This window comes from Pygocentrus nattereri, chromosome 26 (assembly GCF_015220715.1).
Source record: "Pygocentrus nattereri isolate fPygNat1 chromosome 26, fPygNat1.pri, whole genome shotgun sequence".
Taxonomy (NCBI): Eukaryota; Metazoa; Chordata; class Actinopteri; order Characiformes; family Serrasalmidae; genus Pygocentrus; species Pygocentrus nattereri.
In genome coordinates, this window is record NC_051236.1 from 23,570,737 (window position 1) to 23,591,234 (window position 20,498).

The following is a 20,498-nucleotide window of genomic DNA, read 5'->3' on the forward strand; positions in this document are numbered from 1 at the left end:
GAGTGTCTGTGAATGAGCAGCGTGTGAGAGAAATAGCGAGAGTAAAGGAGGAAGCAGGAGAGGTGGAGTAAAAGTGTGCATGTGTGTGAGGGGTTTGGAGGGCAATCTCCCTGCTCTGGCCTCCTGCCCTGGCAATTATCTCAATGATTTCCTCCTCTTTTCAATTCTCTCCATTTCCACCCTGCCGTCCCTTCCATTAGAAGAGCAATTTACCAGAGTGCTGTGACACAGGAGCCAGAGAGAGAGAAAGGGAGAGGGAGAGAAAGAAAGGGGGGTGGCGAGGAAGGAGGCAGAGAACGAAGGGCCTGGGAGATGTAAGAACAGAGGAGCACAACACTGTGTGGGCAGAGAGGAGAAAGTTTTATTCATTTATATATTTACTGGGGGAGGGGGGGCACTTGTCACCTGTTTATTCACTTATTTCATGATAATGTCTTTTGCAGGATTCTCTTACAGAGTCGTCTCCAGACAGCCCCGGATAGACAGTGGAGGGGGCGGAGCATGCGATGGATAGGAGGGGCTCTCTACAGAGTCTCTGCCAATAAGCTTTCTCGCACACATACTACCAGCACGTCATCTGTCAGATCAGGTAAAATGCTCTCTGAGTGTTGTTTGTGTGTTTGCACTTGGGATGCACCGATATGGAATTCTTTAGGCCTTTTAGTCTAACACCTTGCTGAAGGCCATAAACAAATAATTTAGCTTTTTTGCATTTTACATATAATACATACAATTTACATAAAATTTTTAAAAAAATCTAGTTATTTTGCACCCCCATCTGATCCAAATACTTAAATGCTGAGTAACAGACAATTCCATTCCAGTATTTGTATTTTCTTACCTAATATAGCCACAGTTTTGGAAAGATATATGCCACTGCTGCAGTAAACTGTATAATCTGTGCCTAATGTGACTTTCTGAACTGATTATTTTCTTATAGTGTGTTTAATAGGCTTATGGTTCTATTTGATTCATCATCCTAATTATGTATTGTTACCAGCTAGTTCAACATTCTACAGTTAAATCCCTAAATCACTTATTTTTCTTATAGCGCTATGATGAAATTGTGAATTTAAATTCCTAGCATATGCACAGTGACCTGTCAGTTTAAAATGCAATGTTAGTGGACCCTTAAAGTCAGTGGACCCTTTTTACACTTCCATAATTCAACACAGCGGAAGTCATCAAGGAGGGAAAACCTTTCAGCAGTGGCAGAGAAGTAGAGCACTCACTTATTTTTATGTCCTCATTAAGGTATTTACCTGATTTTTCCATGAAAGCTGACAATGTCTATATTAAATGTTGGCTGCTGATGCCTGTTGCTTCAGCACTGGATGGCAAGCACAGATTCAAAGAAGATAAAAATTGTCTGTGAATGGGAGAGAGAATATGTGACATTATTTATAAATAAACTAGCTAATGGTAGCTAAATTTATGTATTTTTAAGTGAATGGTGTGGACTGGTTGCAGGGTTACATTTGCCAGTTGATTGGTATGTTTTGATGCTGCTGTATAGTAAATGTTAGTGATCATACTGTTTAAAGGCTGACTCAGAGTCTAAACATTGTCATGTCAATTAGCTTACATAAGAACACTGACTAAAGTTAGGTCATTTACAGCACTGGACACTGTACATTAATGTTAGACAGGGAAACATGTAAAAATCACAAATCACATAATATGACCATAAGACAATGAGATGTAACTGACCGTGTTAACTTCACTCTCAGCTTACACATCTTTGACTGATTTCTGGTAAACATTAGATAGCTTATGTTATCTGATCTCATTGGGTAATTTGTTATGGGATTCTTACCTTTGGAGTCATGCAGGTAATTCTCAAAGAAAAGCTTGTAACCTTTATCAGCCTTGCTCTTTTTTGTAAATAAAACCTGCTTCACAAAACAATGACGTTTTTCATGAAAAAAAGTAGGTAAAACACCTGAGGACATAAAACGAGTAAATCCTTTATGGACTCGCCGCCTGTGATGTTTTCCCTGCTATGACAAATTCTGCTGCGTAAAATCCAGAAGTGATTACAGACTTGAAGTTACATTTACGGCATTTGGCAGACGCTCTTATCCAGAGCGACTTATAATTTGATGATTTTACACATGCAGGCGAAGGCAGTGTTAGGAGTCTTGCCCAAGGACTCTTATTGGTATAGCGTAGGGTGCTTACCAAGGTGGGGATTGAACCCCAGCCTACAGCATAGAAGGCAGACGTGTTACCCACTACACTAACCAACCACCCTGTGTGTAAGAAATAAGAAGCACTAAGAAATAAGAAGCACTAAGTTGAACTAAAAGCAGTCGTCCAAAAATGCACTAAGAGGAATAAGAGTTAGTGAGTTGCTTCACTGGACACGCATACATATATGCTTATGCATGCATACATTATATGCTTATTCTTGCTCAATGATCAGTAATATTGTTAAGATTCGGTTTCTGCCTATGAATTTCATTTTGAAAGTAATGCACGCTTATACATGTTTCAAATTTCAAAATTTCAAAACCGAATCTTAACAATATTACTGATCATTGAGCGAAAATAAGCATATAATGTACCAACCGACTAACACACTCATATTAGCATTTGTGTGAGAAGAGCTAAATTGTTCCTGCCTTTATAAAATGAACTCACATAAGAGCACTTAAATCTACATTTACTTCACATTGAACTGCATAAACTTTTATTGTACATTCATCAAGCAACAGTTGTTGGAATCGAGCCAGAGCAGAAGTATATGGTTATTAATAAGATAATGGTTCATTTTCGATAACTGTGACCCTCCAAACATCACATATTATTGTTTTCAAACTCTTCCTCTCTCCCGAAAAGCCAAACACTCTGTGACTGTGACCATTAGTTTTGGCATCTTGAACATGGCTATGCAGGGGTGATCTGCCTGCAGAATCAGATGCCTGCGTGGTTTGTAATGCAGTGCAGTCAAGGCTTCACTTTCACTATGAGTTCACCTCAAGGGCTGGTTCACTGCATGTATGTGACTTGCCATGCTTGATAGGCAGCCATGTAAAATGGGGCATGATTATGATGTGGGAGAAATATGGCGGTGTAACTAACACACAGCAAATGTACCAATTAGAATGAAAGAAAAAGAATAATCTCTAGAACAACAAAACACACAGAATTGGTGTTGAATTCAAATAATTAAAAAATATTGGGACAAATGTACATGAACATAATGGCATAAAGCTGTGCTGTATTAAAACAATTTTAAAAAACGACTAAGAAGACATAAATAGAGTAAATGCAGAGCGTCAGGACCCACCTTTGCTGCATTTTAGATGAAAGGAGATTATTTCATAACAATGGGATTGCACATATTTCAAGTTTTCATTTTTACACTAAATAATTATACACTACAGATATTTAGTTTTGTTAACTAATGAATACATGCCTCACTGCAACAGATTGTGGATTGTGTGCAATAGGACATGCAAAAATAAACAATGGATCGGAAGTGGATAGGGCTTAAAATAGTCTAAACCTTATCCATTAAAATATGCTTGATTCAGCTTGGGAAATCCCTCTAAAGCAGTGTCATGGTGGTATTCATAAAACTATCAATTTTTTTATTAAAAATGAGAGCAGTGCCAAGTTGTGAATTGTAGTTATTGGCTATAGTATTGGATTGATAATGATAATAATAAGTACATTTCTCCCATTATGTTTGAAAGAAACAGTATGATATGCAAGTTTGAGAATCATAAGAGTTTTGTGTTTGTGTTGTTTTTCCTCTTGGGAATACTGTACTGTTGCTTTTGTCCATTAAAAGAGAGAGCAGAAAGGCTGCACAGGTCACCATCTGAAATAATAAAGCTGTCATCTGTCACTGCCCTCAGTATGTGTGTGTGACACAGGCAGAGAGGGAGGGAGATTTACTGGGCGCTCGAGATTAAACCATGTAGCCCAAGTCAGAACTGCTAGCTGTATTAAAGAGCAGCACTTGTCCTGTGATGAGTTCCTAAGAACACACATGCACGCATGCCCAGACAGTATGAAACGTCATACCGAGACTGACCACACAGTCCTTCCACCACACACAATCTCTCTCAGTCTCACACTTCACTGACACACCCAGTCCTTACATACCCTTCTTCTCGTTCCCCATATCGCTGCCTCTCACCCATCAGCACTGTACATAGCGTACATCGTGTTTATTCATCCCTCTCTTTCTGTAACGTTCATGTTTGACTGTGTACTGATTTGCCCTGGCATATAAATAAACAGTGTGATAAGTGTGATAAGTTCTACTTTCATGAGTTCAGGCAGAGCTTATAAATAACTCTATGTATTTGTGTACAGATTAGACAGGTGTAAGAGGAAGGGGGTGGAACTTATTTGTGGTTGACCTCATTTGACGCTGTTGGGTTTTTGTGTGCATGTAATAGCACTCGTTTTTCAATGACAAATAGATTAACACTCATTTTTTTCCCAAAATTCAGGAAAGTGGTTCAGTTCACAGGAAGCATCTTCTCCTAGCAGTGTAGTGAGGACGTCCAACATGCGACATGTCGCCAGGTGAGTTCGTAATGTGAAAATATGCTACCTAACTAAAATCCCAGATATTTCTGAGTGCCTAAAGGTGTTAACTATGCCAAAAGGGCCTATGGTCCATTGTAAGGTGGGTAGGTCAGTGCTGAGGACGCCTGACTAACAATCAGTCATTAGTTCCGTTATGGGAGAAATGAGGGGTTTATCTCAAGGACCAGTCTTCTGTCTATTGTCAGATAGTCTGGTACCCACTTGAAAAAGATGGTTCATTAGTAATGGCCATCGTTCTATTTAGACACGAGTTCTGTGTTTTACACTTGACTTTTATATGACTGTGAATATAATAAACTAGATTAAGCTCGCATGTTACTCTTTCAACCTGTCTATGTTCCTTTTTTCAGTCGGGTGGTGCAGAGAAGTCTGGCCATCATCCGGCAGGCTCGGCAGAAGAAGCAACACGCCAAACAGTACTGCATGTACTACAACCGCTTTGGCAAGTGTAACCGTGGCAACGCCTGCCCCTACATCCATGACCCTGATAAGGTGGCTGTTTGCACCAGGTACATATTATATATCCAAATAAACTGTGTACATACACAGATTTTGCATCCAGATTTTAAACCAGTGTTGCTTTTTATTTAATTTTTTTCCTTATCATTTTGTCTTCTGTTTTGTGTTGATCTTTGTTTTTGTTTTTTTTGTTTTTTTGTGGACTATTTTATGATACTTTCCTTTCAGTGTCTGTAGCCTCTTCCAGTGTTTTTTGTAGTGTTTCATGTAAAATATTATATTTGTAGTATTATTAAGCTATTTTTACATTAACTGGCTAAAGGTCTTATGTTTATTTAATATTTTACTGTATTTTAATCTTTACTATCTCTGAACACTGTGTGAAATCTCTTGATTGACCTACAGGTTTCTCAGAGGCACGTGTAAGCAGACAGATGGGACATGTCCTTTCTCACACAAAGTGTCCAAGGAAAAGGTGGGTCATCATTACTTCCTCAGGGATGGGTTGATAGAAAGAAAAAACAGAAAGGTGCCTCCTGAGTTTCTTCCATGCTTAGAAAAAAGAAAGAAATCTGGATGTTGGATGTAAATAAAATGGACCACTGCAATTCCAGTTCATGTAGAGGCCAGGGTCCATGCATCACTGAAATCATAATGGAACATTAATTATGCACTTTAACATGCACATATCATGTGCAGGCTGTAGCCGTTAACCTGTGCTCTGCAAGTTTACAAGAAAAAGCAGTGAGCGCCCTGTGGCACTGGAGTCAGGTTAAGGTCAGTACATGCTCGCCTGCCGGGTGATAATTTAAGATCTTCTGGCAGATTATGAACTTCTGATCTCAGCTTATGATGGTGTATTATGATCTGTAAGATTGGGCCATCAGGTTCCCATGTCGCATACTTGGCAGCCGTCACCTTGGTGTTGGGAGCCGTGGAGACAAGCGGGGAGGCACAGTATTGAGGGCAAAGTGTGATTTGAGTGTCAAGTTAGTCTAGGCCCAGAAACAAGATGTTCCTTCCCTCACACAAACACACACATCTGGGCATGTGCAACGACACTTCTTCATCTGTTATGGACATGGGCTTTAATTCCATAGCTTGTTATGGTCTGTCCTCTCTGTTACATGCCCTGGAATTCTTGACACATTCCACCTGAGAAATTAAAATTTTGCAAGCTAACATGTAATCTATATGTGTGTCTGTTTTGATGTCACATTATGGCATTGATAATGGCTCTAATAATATACTAATAAAAGGCACTAGTTGGAAGCCAGGCCTCCCAGTCTATGAATGTTATACCCTCCTGTAGCTATGTCCCTGGTGTATACATACATAAAGACCAAGCTCTTCAAGCTCATGACATCACATGTAGCTTTAACTCTGGGAGGAAGTCCAAGGGAAAGAGTGGCTGCTTTTCAAATACAAGAATAAATTTTGCGTTCTGGCTTAGGCCACAATCCGAAGATTTCCCCTAAGACTTCCTTTGCTTGCTGAGGGGAGGACACCTGTCTTCCTTGTTGTTTGTCTGGTAGAAAATAGCTCTCCCACTGAGACTCTTCACTTTCCTTAAGAATCCACACACACACACACACACACGCGCACAGGCACTTGTTTAGACTTTTGCTCATGTTGCGTCCAGTGGACACCCCCCCTTCTCTCGCTACACTAATGCTATCTCTCGCTCTCGCACCCACTGCACCTGTGACAGTCGTCATGGTCTCCCCCACCAAGCGCTGAGAGGCCAGCTGCCTGCTTGTCTTAAAGGAGCAATGCCACCTCCTTGTGGGCCCCACCTGTCCACCATCGTAACCCCCTTCCTCCCTCCCCCTTGCTCTCCAACTGAATTTAACCCTACTCCTTATTTCACGTGTATATTCCATGAAGCATGGCTTGAGGTTGCACCTGAAACTGAAACCAGTCCTGTACATCTCCCACCACCTCATGTAATGCCTGAAACAAGACCCCCTCCCCAAGCCTGCAGACTGCCCAGGCCCCTCCCCTGCACATAAACACATCATGGGCACCGTACAAGCCCCTGCTTGGGTAAATATTTCTGTAGCAGTTAATTAGACAGAAATGATATGACCCCCATCGAGATGAGATTCCACTTAAGGAGGCTCCAGTTTCCCCTCCCTCTTCTCTCACTGCCCCCCAATATACAACATCTAAACCCCCGATGTTCTATTTCAAGCCTACAGAACACTCAATCACACACATGTGCACACAGTCACATTACGATTATTCATACATGCAGATAATATTCGCAAAGTCAGGGCCTGCAAACTGCATGCATAACTATGTCACTGACACATGTACATGAGATTATACATACAGATTATGAATGTGAATGCATGTACAATATTCGATAATACGTATTTTGAGAAATGCTGCAAGTGTGTTTACAGTCGGCATGTATTATATGTACCAGACATGCTTGCAAATACCCAAACTGTAATCATGCAGCAGTCACATCCTGCATCTTCTGGTATTCCAAAGAAGCGGTGACAGAGTAACAAAGGCTGGTTGTAGACTTGCGTATAGTTGAGTATCTTTGTAGGCTCTTACTGGCACGATGTGCCTTAAAACCTCTGATTTGCTATACCACCATGCCAATAAATCAGAATATTAAAGCACTAGTTGGTCGAAAAATCTAAGTTATTAGATTTCCCTCCACTCAAATTGTAGCTGATCTGCCAACACGTGTTTGGAGTTTCCTTCTTCACTGTGATGCTTAATGTAGCTAACAAGTAGTAGGAACCCATACCCTGCTAATTAACATTGTACAAAATACATGTCTACATCATTATACACTTGCCTTAAACTGTACTGTTAAGTAATCTGAGATAAACTTTGTGGTTATGTGGTTTCTGAGAATGATTGATGTACAGTGCTGAGCAAAAAGCAGAGACAGTCCTTTTTCATTTAATCTCCAGTTAAAACAGTCATTAAGTACAAGTTATACGTTTGTCAGCATCAGAAAAAAAGGAAAACATAGATTCAGAAGCCTTAACAACTAAATATAATATGACCTTTTTGAGTATTTAGTGTGTCCACCTCAGGGTTATTGTATTTTTGAAACTATTTTTTAGTTTCATTTAGTTTTATGTTTTGGCTTTATAGTTTGTTTTAAAGGGGTATTAATAGTTTTAGTTTAGTTTTTATTTAGTTTCAGTTTTAGTTTTCAGTATTATGATGAATACTGTGATGGTAGGTATTCTTGCCTAAGTGTAGAATAAAATATGAATTGTGCACTGAGCTCTGCTGCAGCTTTCCTGAAAGAAACTTCGGAAATTCAGAGAGGATCCCATTCTAAACTCCCATGTACTCAAAACGCTGAAGGTTTTGTCTCTATAATTTTATTTTATGTTGATTTTGTTTTCATGTTTTGAAAACTGTCATTTTTATTACAGTTACATTTTTATTTCACTTCTAGTTTTTGTTTAATAACGGTTTTATTTAACTATAATGACCCTGGCCCACCTTTTGCATTTATTACAGCTTTCTTTACAGGCGACTTGCTTTTTCAAAGAAATGTGATTTTGATAGTCTCACCTCCTTTCAGACTCATAGTGTTCAGTTCTCTCCTTACAGCAGAAGGATGGACAGAGATAGCTGTTTTTTTTCAGGTCTGATGCTGTGGAGCTAGATCTTCTCCTCTATCTCAAAGATTAATTAAAGTTTACTGTTTAGATGAAGACTACTCATGGTTACACTTTTCGGTGTTCTGCCAGGTCTCGCACTGAAGGAATCCAATTCATTCCTGTAACAAATTGTGTGATGTGATGTACTGTGTTTTTCCTATGGGGAGGTTTGAGTAGCCGTTTATGATGCTCATCTTAAGTGAAGTGCTGCAGTTATAAATGTGCTTCAAATTTAAAGATGCAAACTTGGCTTGGTTGGTAAATTACATTTTGAGGTTATGGGAGAATTGTGCAAATTAAATTTTTCACCTAATTGTTCCTTTATTAAATAACCATAACATATCGTTTATTTCTAATTTTGGGGCAACCACAAAGTAATCTCTTAATATTCTATTCTCTCTCTTCAGATGCCTGTATGTTCATACTTCTTGAAGGGAATTTGTAACAACAGTAGCTGCCCCTATAGCCATGTCTATGTATCTCGCAAAGCAGCCGTGTGTCAAGACTTCGTCAGAGGCTACTGTCCACAGGGAGAGAAGGTAACACACTCACTCAACACTGCAGCATGTCCAACTCTCAACACGCTCGCATTCGCACAAGCGCTCATTTTACACACACACACACACACACACACACACACACACTCACACACACACACACACACACACACACACTGGCTTAAATGGTGCCTATCATGGAATGGGTTAAACCCCATTAGAGCTTAGTGTATTGTACACTCAAAACAGTGGTGTTTAGCTTGCTTCTGTGCTTGTGTACACTTTGTGCTTGTATATTGCAAAAAATGATAATGTAATCACTGCATTGATAACATTTTACACTGTGTTATGATACATAACCACTGGTTTTGTTAGCTGTTTCACAATGCTTTATTACAGGCTTAATTGCCTGTATTGAGGACTATATTAGTTTTGTACTGTACTCCTAAAGCAAAGGTTTATGTAAGGTTAAGGATGCTGACCTTAAGCCCTCATCAGAGTCGCAAGGGTTAGAGTTAGCTCTCCATGGAGTGTTTGAATGACGGACAAATTGAGGGTGTAAACTCGAGATGACCACATGACCCTTCCATCTGCCAGCCCAGCAGCTCCTGTCATAAGCGTTCAGTGCAGCTCCCCTTATAGAAAAAATCAACAATATAAACAGTCGCTTGGGACCGCTGAGCTACAAAGGGCCCAAGGGTGGTATAATAATAATAATAATAATAATAATAATAAACAGTAATAATGTTTAGCAAGATTATTATATAGTGTCCGTTATAATATTGGCAGAAAATATCTTGCATTTATACATTTAATTTAATTTATTTATATTTTATTTATACATGGAGAGTTTAGAATAAAATATTGTGTCCCTGTTTTTGTATTTAGTTATTTTATTGTGTTTATATCACCATTTATAAGTCTTTGTGCCTGCTTTGAAATTAACAAAAAATGTATTTTTCACTATTTTACACAAAATAATGATTCCAGTGGGTTATGGGGCCCGTATTTGAAAATGGACATACAGCTGTGAAATATTGTTCACATAAAGCATAAATAGTTTGGAAATTTGGAAAGTTATGCTTCCTCAGCTTTACATTTCTGTTTTGTTCTGCATTTATGGGATTCATGTGGTTTGTTTAGCTGAGCTGTTTAGACCTTTGAGTCCATATTGTCCCATAGGAGCCTGTCGGATACAGTTGTGTGTTCTCAGGATGCTTCTTTTTCTGTGCTGTATGGGAAGCTTTTTATCCTAACCTGATTTTAAATGTTAAACAGTCAAATAAGAATACAGACCCATCACTGGAAGAAAATCTGGAATGTAATTATTACTGGTCTTTGTATCCTGATTACATGTTTTCTGTTATTATCTCACTCTGACTGTATAGAACTCTGTTTGCTGGTATACACTAGTACTTTCATTCTTATTTCCACTGATCGCTTAACATTGTGTCTAACTGTAGCTCTCCTTAGTACAGTGACCTCTGCACGCCCATTCCAGAAGTGAACTCCACTGGAATGGGTGTTTAGAGGCTAATTATCTCACACAATTACAAGATGTTACTTGAAGTGTTTCTTAAAATGAAATGGCTTTGTGATGTTCTGCCTCAAGGCGTTTTTTTCCTTCCCGTTTTCTTCTTCTTACTCTGGTTTGTTTCCCCCATCACCCCTGTTTATCTCTGTGCCTTTCTTCCTTTCTCTTTTTTCACCCCTTCTCCATTTGTTCATCTTTAGCTTTTTCTTCCATCGTAACAAATGCATTCTCTAGCTGTCAGGGCTCATTTAAATATTTGGGGTGAGAATGCGAATATATAAAGAGAGAGATATTAATATTTATTCTATTAGCCGAAGTGCTTAGGTCTGTAATTTTGCGCCGTCCCAAAAGCACTGTCTCAGATATGATGGATAGCATGCCGTAATTATGGACGTGAAAAAGTGCTGATGACTGCAGTACAGGCGAGAGGCCAGCGATGGATATGCCAGCGGAGCAAGGGTTAAAGCGCACTCTCATCCTCTCCATTTCTCTCCCCCTCTTTTTTTTTCACTCCATCTCTCTTCGCCTGCCTTGCTCTCACCATCTGTCTCTCTGTCTGAAGCTCACGCTGTCTACCACTCGGCCTTTCTAGCTTCTCTTACGCTTTTCCTCTCCGTCGCCATCATTCTTTCCCTCTTCTCTTTCTCTTACCATGGATCTCTTTCTCTCCATACTCTCATTCTGTCTTTCCTATCTTGTTTTCATCGCTTGTGTTGCGTACTCTCTCTCTCTCTCTCTCTCTCTCTCTCTCTCTCTCTCTCTCTCTCTCTCTCTCTCTCTCTCTCTCTCCCTCTCTCCCTCTCTCTCTCTCTTTCTCTCTCTTTCTCTCTCGCCTGCTCTCTTTCTCGCTCTGTAATGTAACATTGTAAAATGTGCTGACTCGTTCTGCTTTGTGGCCAGTAGAAAGCTCTTCTAATAGGCCCCAGAGACTTTCCAGCCTTCTTTAAATCAAGTGGAAAATTGTTAACTTGTGCTGGTATAAAGATGTTCCATCCACTTCTCCTTTTTTTCATGCATCTCCTTTTCCCCTCTCTTTCACTGCTTTTATGTAAATGAAAATGTATGGGCAAGCTGGGTTGGCTCAGGCGTGGCCTTTCATGTGTTTTCTTTGCTGAAAGAGGCAGCTATTCACATCACAGTTAATGAACCTTCTCTTAGTGTCCACCTAACAACAACCTTATTCTTTCCCATTACTTCACAGCCTGCTTCAAGATGCTCTCAATGGGAGGGAAATGCTACTTTGTTGAACGAGGGATGGGCAGTATGACAGTTTATCATGTCATAATATATAATGATAAATTGTCACAGTAATCTTTTCTTAGCATATTGTGGATCATTGTGGGTTTTAAAGAGCATTGACCAACTCCGTGTTTCATTAGCCAAAGAGCATAATTGGTCCTGTTTAACTGGATTTACTGCGGGGCTCCTAGTGAAACAGGGTGCAATAGTAGTGGGCAATATTTTAATTTGCGGCTTCCACAAATAAAGACAGATAAGGCTACGTACATACATGCAAAACATGCTAATCCCATTACCTTCCGTTTAGTGAGTTGCAGTCTGAGGTAAGTTAGTCTGCTGGTTTATTTTTGAAGGAGCAGACATCAGAACTTAATGAGTTAATGAGTAATGGAGAAAAGAGAGTGGAAGGAAAAGCTAGTCTCTTTGCCAGTTGGAGACTAGCCGACTTTCCACGCATACCATCTACGACACCCCTCACTCAGCCAGCTGCTTCAGGTGATGCAGCAGTCTCAGCCTACAAGCCAAGTGGCTCTGCAGCTTCTCAGCTAATACTGATAGCGATTGCCTTGTAATATTCACCAGATTCCAGCAGTGTCTTGATGACTGCAGATGAAAGCTTGAGTATAAGTACCATTTTCGCTGGGCTTAGAGAAGCTGCTGTATGCTTTACTTGCACTTGCCTTTATCTCAGAGTCAGACAGTGATATTGACATCTGCCTGTATGTTTATTTCTGTAAATATATTTACCTCACGTACTAAGTATGGTTGTCAATAAAAGTGAAGGGACATTTCGGAGTAATATGCCATTTTATCTATAAAAAATTTTTTTTAAGCATCCAAAATGGTTTTATTTGGGGGGGGGGGGGGGGGGGGAGTTGTAAACATACACAAATTCATGACATATACTGGTACTATCAGTAATCATATCTATACTATGATTTATATTTTTGGCCATACGACTCACTACTACACTGAATAAGAATAATTGTACTGGTGGTTTTTGGTAGTATTTTTTAAATGTAGCACTACAAGTGCATTCTTTCTGTTCTAACTTATCAAACCTCAGAAAAACAAAATAATGATACATATTGGCCAAAATGCATATGAGTGCTTGATTTCACGCACGGTAGCTGATAGCTCTAAAGCTTATGTCACTGTATGTTTCCACATCTTTTTATGTAATTTTGATGAATACAGGCCATTGTAAAAATGTTTTCAAGTATTATGATGTTTTATTTGTCCACCCCTCAGCGACCTGAGAGGCCAGTGATAGGACATAGTTCCAAAGTCTGATACCTGATGAACTCCATTAACATAACTCCTGTTGTGCACTTTACTGTGTGTGTTAAAAAGCATTTTAAGTGATAGTTTGACACAAAAAAAATAATCTTGCAAATTTCACCTTTCCACAAATGATGTGAATCAGCCAGGACATATTTGGTGTCCAGTGTTTGCTTCCAGAGCTCCTGTGTTCTGCATTAACCATTTTTTTTTCTCCCTAGCATCTAAATAACTGAATTAAGAGAGTCTACACCGTGCTGTGGAAGTGGAATTAATGGGAAAAACCAAATGTACAAGGTTTTCTCCTGACCCCAATTACAGTCTATTATTCAAAACATGTTTGATGTCTGAAAATTGCTTCTTAAGTTTTTCTTTGAATCTACACACGGTAATTTGGCTAGTAAAGGAAGATTGTACCCCATCAGTTAACATCATACAAACTGCATCATGCCTAAACCACCACACACTTGCTTCAATCTGCATGATATCTAACAGAATATTTATCTTGTTTTAACACTGTATGATGTGTTATCCATACAAATGGCTGAAAATGCTTTGCATGGATAAAAACAGTAGTAGCAGATGCCTCAAAGCTTTTTGTTTGTTTGTTTTTTGGTCTACACTTTGTCCTTTTCTTTTTTTTTTTTTTTCTTTTTTTTTTTTTTAATAAATAACAGTTTGTCAATCAGTGTGAGAAATCACAGAAGTCTGTTTGAGATTACTCAACTCTGTGTAGTTTGGGGCAAATGTGTAATGATTTAGGTTTTTGCAGCTTGCACAAAGCTAATTGTTGAGTAAAAGGGTTCCATTACATGTTAGCTATGTTAGCTATGCCCCATAGCTCCAGTGCAAAAACAAGAAGAGAATTTAAGATACTAAACGTTTTGATAATTGACTGCATTTGGGGAAATGAGAAAACCTCGTAAATTTGGAATTTCCTTTTAATTCCACTTTCACAACAGGGTGTAGGCTTTATTATTTCAGTTATTTAGCTGCTAGGGAGATTGGATTTTGGTCCGTGCTGAATATCGAAGGGTTTTGCCGTCATGCCCTGCTTCAGAGCTCTTGATGAGTGACGTTCTAGATCAACATTATCAGTCAAACTAGAAACAAATGGGTGTTGAAAAAAAACAAAAAGGACCCAAATGCTCCTCAGAGATGAGGTGAAATTGGAATCGACTGAGCTCAAGTGGAGAAGGATTTAGCAAATTGGAGCAATTAGCCACGAGGGTGGTGAGTGATGATGTTGTCTATAGGATGATGTAGGGGGTATTAGGGAGCAGGACTCAGAGGCTGCGATAATCTTGTCCCACGAGACCCTCTTTGTGTGTGTGTGTGTGTGTGTGTGTGTGTGTGTGTGTGTGTGTGTGTGTGTGTGTGTGTGTGTGTGTGTGTGTGTGCACGTGTGTGTGTGTGTGCGTGCGTGCGTGCATGTTGCCGTCTATATGCTACACGTTTTTTTGGTTTCAGAACTTTGTTCTTTAAAGGTATAATGATATGCAGGGCCATTATCTGTCTTATATTCATTTAGCAGTAAAGAAGTCTATATTGCATGCTTGGCATAGTCCTGATCTACCATTATTGATCATATGGATTTCTATGCCATTGAATGTTTCTCTTCTTGAAGGATCATCTTAAAGAAGGGGCAAGAAACAAAAGCATCTGGGCCTACAGAATCATTCTCCAATTGAAGAGAATTTTTTAAAATTGTCCAAGAATAATTGTACCAAAAAAAAATCCAGATTCTTAGCACTCAGAATCAAGACTCACGATTACTCGCATGATCCTACTAAAATTAATTACTCGATTACAAAAATTAATTGATTAAAATGTGATGTTGAATCTGCTTAGTTTTTGTTTGAGTATCCTTCAAATTGCAAGCTAAAGAACTGTTGTAAACTTTTCACTGGTCATTGTAAAGCCATGTTTAGCAGTCTGAGGATTCTCCACAAGGGAAATGATTAGCACTCAGGTCACATTTGTGAGCATCACTTAAAAAGAGGAGCCCACACCAACAGAATCACGCTAATTTAGAATTGTTTGTAGTTACAAATTGTGTGTATATGAAGTAAAACGTTTATTTAGGTCTAGGCTGAACAGCTAACAGCCACATGAATGGGTGTTACAAATGTCAAATGCTTCAATTGGAATGTTTAAGCAGAGCAGGCCTAAGTAGTATTAAAGGGCAATTTCAAGGGCTTTTAAAAATTTCTCCGTAATTCAGTGGCTAAGATACAAAGTCAGAGTCAGTAATTTGATGTGCAATAATTCATTTGGAGAGACTCTTACCAAGACTGAGTTTCTTTACAGTGGTGGTAGTAGGAGCCAAAGGCCCAAATGACTACAATGCAAATACAACCATTTTATGTACTGTCTAAAGCCATCAGTGAATCTACACGTCTTTTGAGTTTTTACGTGTAATGATGATGGTAAAATAGTGGTAAATCTGGAAGAAAAAGTCTTCTTTTGGGGCTATTTTGCCTTTAAACACCCTGCATTTATCCCTCCATCTTGAATCAATAAAATACATTAATTTAAATGTTTTAGATCAAAACTCTGTCATATAACTACTGCAAAACAGTATCTCAGACATTAGGCTGTGTATTTATAACCATTTAATGTAATAACTTTCTATGTGGGAGCTTGTAGAGGTGAATTTCGGGTTCCCATCACTACCACTGTATCATTGCAGAAAATTCAGAGTTTTTCTAGAATGGAGCATTTCACATGAAAGAACTCTGAATGACTGTGTTAACATTTAGAAAAGGGGAGTTCTTAAATTCCGTACTGGAAGTGAATATGCATGTATCTTGGCACTAAAGGTTCTGGCTTATAAAGTGAAGGTTTTTGCATTAAACTCTGATGCATTATGATCCATGAAGTAAAGGGAGGCTAAAATGTTATTAGAGGTTGGGAAGAGCTAGTTCAGAGACATAGTCACTGCATGTAAAGAAAATGACTGGCCAATGCATTGCAAATGCACAGGCCTGCTGTATAAACTCACTAAACTCACGTTCTTATGTAGGTATGGCAGTTAAAGAAACTCTCAGTACAGAGGTCAAGTCAAAGCTTCTGTATATGAAATCTACTCTGTTCCAACACTTGTTTTAAATAAAAAAGGAAACAAAAAAGTGAACAGGCTACCTTCCTCATCAAAAAGGACTTATAAAGTGCTGAAGCCAGGTTTGTATTTGCACTGTCTTTTCTGCTTTGCTATGTGTTTAATGGAGTGCCTGTCTTATGGCTGCTTAACTATCAGCACCGTTACTGAGCTGGACACTAGACTGGACTCTGGGCTTGTATAGGTTTATAAGGCACTGTGTGTTGGAGTGGGCTGGGGGTGGGGGTGGGGGGGCTGCAGGGGCTGGAGATTTTGGTCTGTGTGGAGAGCATTACCGGACTGCCTGCTCTACAGGGTGACGGAGAGTCCACACTGTTCCCGGAAACACGATCTTATAGCTGCTCCCCCTCAACACACACACATTTACTTGCTCTATTTCAAGAGCAACCTGCTCCACATGCACTCTCTATCTTCTCACACACACACACATACGTCTTGCAGCCCTCGCCCCATAGTGGGTATAATTAGCTTTTCTGACAGGTGGAAAGGATCCGATCTCCTGAAGAATGAAGCTACCAATTTACGCCCATATTACACAGGCACACGCACTCTCTCACCTACTCTCACTCGCTCACTCGCTCGCTTTCCTTTTCTCACAGGCACACACATAAATACACACACACAAACATATACTGCATTTGCTTTAACTTCTGTAACACATGTACACCATCCAAAACACAAACTCTCATAATGCCCATAAATATAAAAGTAAAAAAATCTGCTACATAGTAACTTTAATGCATGAGTTTTTGGGTTGTTTCTATTAGTCCATTCATCATGTGTAGTTCACAGAATGTAAAGGACTTGTGTTTGAGGTTGTGAGTTATGGTGTTGGAGTTATGGAGTTATGAGATTTTGATATGACAGTGACAATGTGTACCATCAGTGGAGACCATTAATGAAAAATTGCTTACCACAATGATGATGGCACGGTAGTGACATGCGTTTTCCCCATAGTGTAAGAAGAAACACACTCTTGTGTGCCCGGAGTTCTCCAGCACTGGTATGTGTCCCAAAGGGTCGAAGTGTAAACTGCAGCACAGACAGAGAGCTAAGCGCACCGGGTCCAGCCTCATCTCAGCTCCAGCCAAAAAAGCCCGCACCAGGGACTCCACGAAGAGGTTGGGGCAGCACCAGTATCCACCAGCCACCACAACTCAGCACTTTTAACACTGCTGCCATTTTCCTTTTTGATGATTTAAAACCTCAAATATGTGTAATAAAATGTTATTTTAGCATCACACTTAAAACAGGCAATAATATATGTATTGCATGTTTTGTGTAATGCTATATTTCACCTCTGTGTTTAGTCCAGAGCCAAGCTCCACTCAGGCAGATGAGAGCACCCCTAGTTCAGGCCTTGCAAAGCTGCCCTCCTTCATCTCTCTGTCCAGTTCCCCAGACACCCCAGAGGCCGTGGATAGCCCCAAAGGCACTACTGTAGCAGGAGTAGAGGCCACAGGTGAGATTCAGCTATATGCAATTATTATTAGATATCTCATAGTATTCAGAATTCATCAGCTCTTTGTTACATTTTTTTAATCATGCGGGTTCAAACAGTATTTTCACATCTAGCCTATGTGCTCTATGCTGACATAACTAGCATGGTGTGCCTAAGGGGATATCATGATAGGGTTATACCCTGTAGGAGGAGACATTCACATAAAAGTAGTGGGCTGTAATGCAAAACAAAAAAATGTGTTGCAGTTGAAAAAGAAAGGATGCTGATTTCAGAGAAAGGCGTAAAATTAGGACCTTAAGAATATGTCTGGACAAATGCTGATTTTGATATTTAATTGACCTGCCTATTTAATACCTACTTATTGCCTGGTGCGTACATATTCATTTAAAAGTATGATATGAAATTGTGAACCCCTTTAAAGTCATCTGAATTAGGTTCAGCAACAGTGTTGAATTTGTGAACACTGGATTTTAGAAATTCTTTTGTGCGCTTCTGCAGTCTTCTGTGTTTCAAAACTGTGTGTTTGAGCAGTTTTAAATTAATTTTTTACAGTTTAATTGAATGGAAAAAAATCCTGTTAAATATAGATAGGACACTTGTTTTGTTTGTTTATTTATTATTATGGCCAAAATTGTTTTAGGTGCACTTCCCTGAGGAAATTCAGATCAGGTTCCTAAAGGTGCCTAATGGTCATAATTGTCACAAAGTTCACAGCTTCTCACAACTGTATGTAAGATTTAGGTTGGAGATGAGGTGTAACTCATATGAAACTGCATTTGAAAGAGAATAATATTCAGAGAAGGAGGTAGTAAAATTTAGGAATAAGGTAGAGAGGGAATAGGTGGGTAAAGGGCTGTTTTACCAGACCCAAAATATTTTTTTTCATCACTGATGTTATGATTTAGTCCTAGTCCTAGTCTATGCCTAATCCATGTCCATGACACAGCACTTAATGTTCAGGAATGGAGGCAGTAATACTCCAGAATAGGGTGGAGCAGGGGTTATAATGCTTAGGGTAGGAGCTAATAATATTTCAGAATAGATAGGGAGAGTCAGTATAATGCTTAAGGAAAGGGGGTAATAATATTTTGGTTTGTTGTGGAGCATAGGCACAGCTGAAGGTGGTGCTGACAGTCTGACTGATAGAGGATTAGTGCAGAGGGGCCCCATGTGTCACACACACACACACACAGTCACACACCAGGCACACACCAGGCACAGCTTATGGTATAGAACATTTCTAACATCAGTGCATGCTGTATGCGGAGCAGGTGTTCATCACCTTCCAATGTGTCTTTTGTGAGGTCGATCTAAAATTTGTTAGAAACGTCTTCTTGTAACTGTTTGCTCACTTCAGTTTTGCCTTTTCCTCCCTCGCTCTCTCTTTCTCCAGTTGTTTTTGCCACTTTCCTCTTTTAGCTTCTGTTGCTCTGAATCTGTTCTCATTAACCTTTGACCTCACACTTACACACTCTCCTAACTTTCATTCACACTGTCTCCTGACCGTCATTGGGACTGTCTGGTGTCTGAGAGACCCCCAACATACAGACATTCACTCATGTTCATTTAGTGAATTTTCTAATCTCAGCATACTTCTAGATTTCTTGGCTTATATTTAGTGCTAGGGATGCACATGAGCGTGCGAATACTTGAGTTAACCTTTACAGGTGTGATCATAAACCAAATACTGCATTCACTATTCTCGTTTCAGTGTAACGAGATTTGGTACACTGCATCAGAGGAAGTCAGGGAGAAAATACTTAGGCTAACAACTCAGTGAAGTTTTTTTTTTTTTATCAGTTCTATAACAGTTTTACTAAGATTAAGATTAAGTCTTTAAGATTAAGTAAGTATGTAATGTTGTACTTTGCTACCATAAAACACAAGTGGCTTATAGGAATGTATTTTTTTTATTTAAATATAGTTTCCTGCACTTGCTGAAAATCAACTGTGAAGAGTATAAAGCAAAAAAAAAAACCACCTTTATTCTGTTATGATATTTTTTCTAGCTAAAGCTAGCTAGTCTAGATAGCCTAGTTACAACCATACTGTCACTGCCTTCTCAATCATGTCCCATTCGCTAAGAATTATACCTCACATACAGGGTTCTCATTATTATCCTAACAGACTGACATGCTGAAACATTGTCCACTGTAGAGAAAAATGTCATGTAGAAGACGAGTCATCGCCATCTTCTCCTGCACCGGTTAGTGTTTTAGCGTTCTCTAGTGTTTAAGGCAGCCTCCGTTATTCAAGCACAGTCACCAGAATGTATGCCTTGGCGATTTTTGAATAATGGACCTATTTTCAAACGCACACCTCTGTGAGATGGTAAAATTTCCTTTGGGCTACTTGCACCAGTGCACCAGTTTACCATGTTTACCAGTTCAGTGTGATGACTGTGCAGCGAGTGAGCGGAGCTCGTTACTGTGACGTAGCAACGAGCTACTTGTTAAGGAGCTGTAATTTGGCGGAAGGAATTGCTGACATTAAAACATATTACATGCCACGTTCATGGCCGTGTTCGTTCATTCATTCATTTATTCATTCATTCATTTATTTATTTAACTGTTGTATAAATGCAATAGAACGCTCAAGGTCATGTGTTATCACGAACATCACGGCTGTGATGATCTACGGCACTCGCCTTCGGCTCGGTGATGTTATTTCACGATAACACACTCCCTCTCAT

The 20,498-nt window shown here is 39.4% G+C and overlaps 1 protein-coding gene across 1 annotated transcript in view; it reads left to right on the forward strand.

Moving 5' to 3' along the window:
- The window catches only part of zc3h3 (zinc finger CCCH-type containing 3), an 88,459-nt gene that overhangs the window by 63,750 nt on the left and 4,211 nt on the right, over positions 1-20,498 (forward strand). The window contains exons 5-11 of the mRNA XM_017721629.2: positions 444-589; positions 4,470-4,545; positions 4,920-5,078; positions 5,434-5,503; positions 9,080-9,211; positions 17,302-17,465; positions 17,655-17,806. Of these exons, the coding sequence (XP_017577118.2) occupies positions 444-589; positions 4,470-4,545; positions 4,920-5,078; positions 5,434-5,503; positions 9,080-9,211; positions 17,302-17,465; positions 17,655-17,806 (899 nt within the window). The remainder of the gene's footprint in view (positions 1-443; positions 590-4,469; positions 4,546-4,919; positions 5,079-5,433; positions 5,504-9,079; positions 9,212-17,301; positions 17,466-17,654; positions 17,807-20,498) is intronic.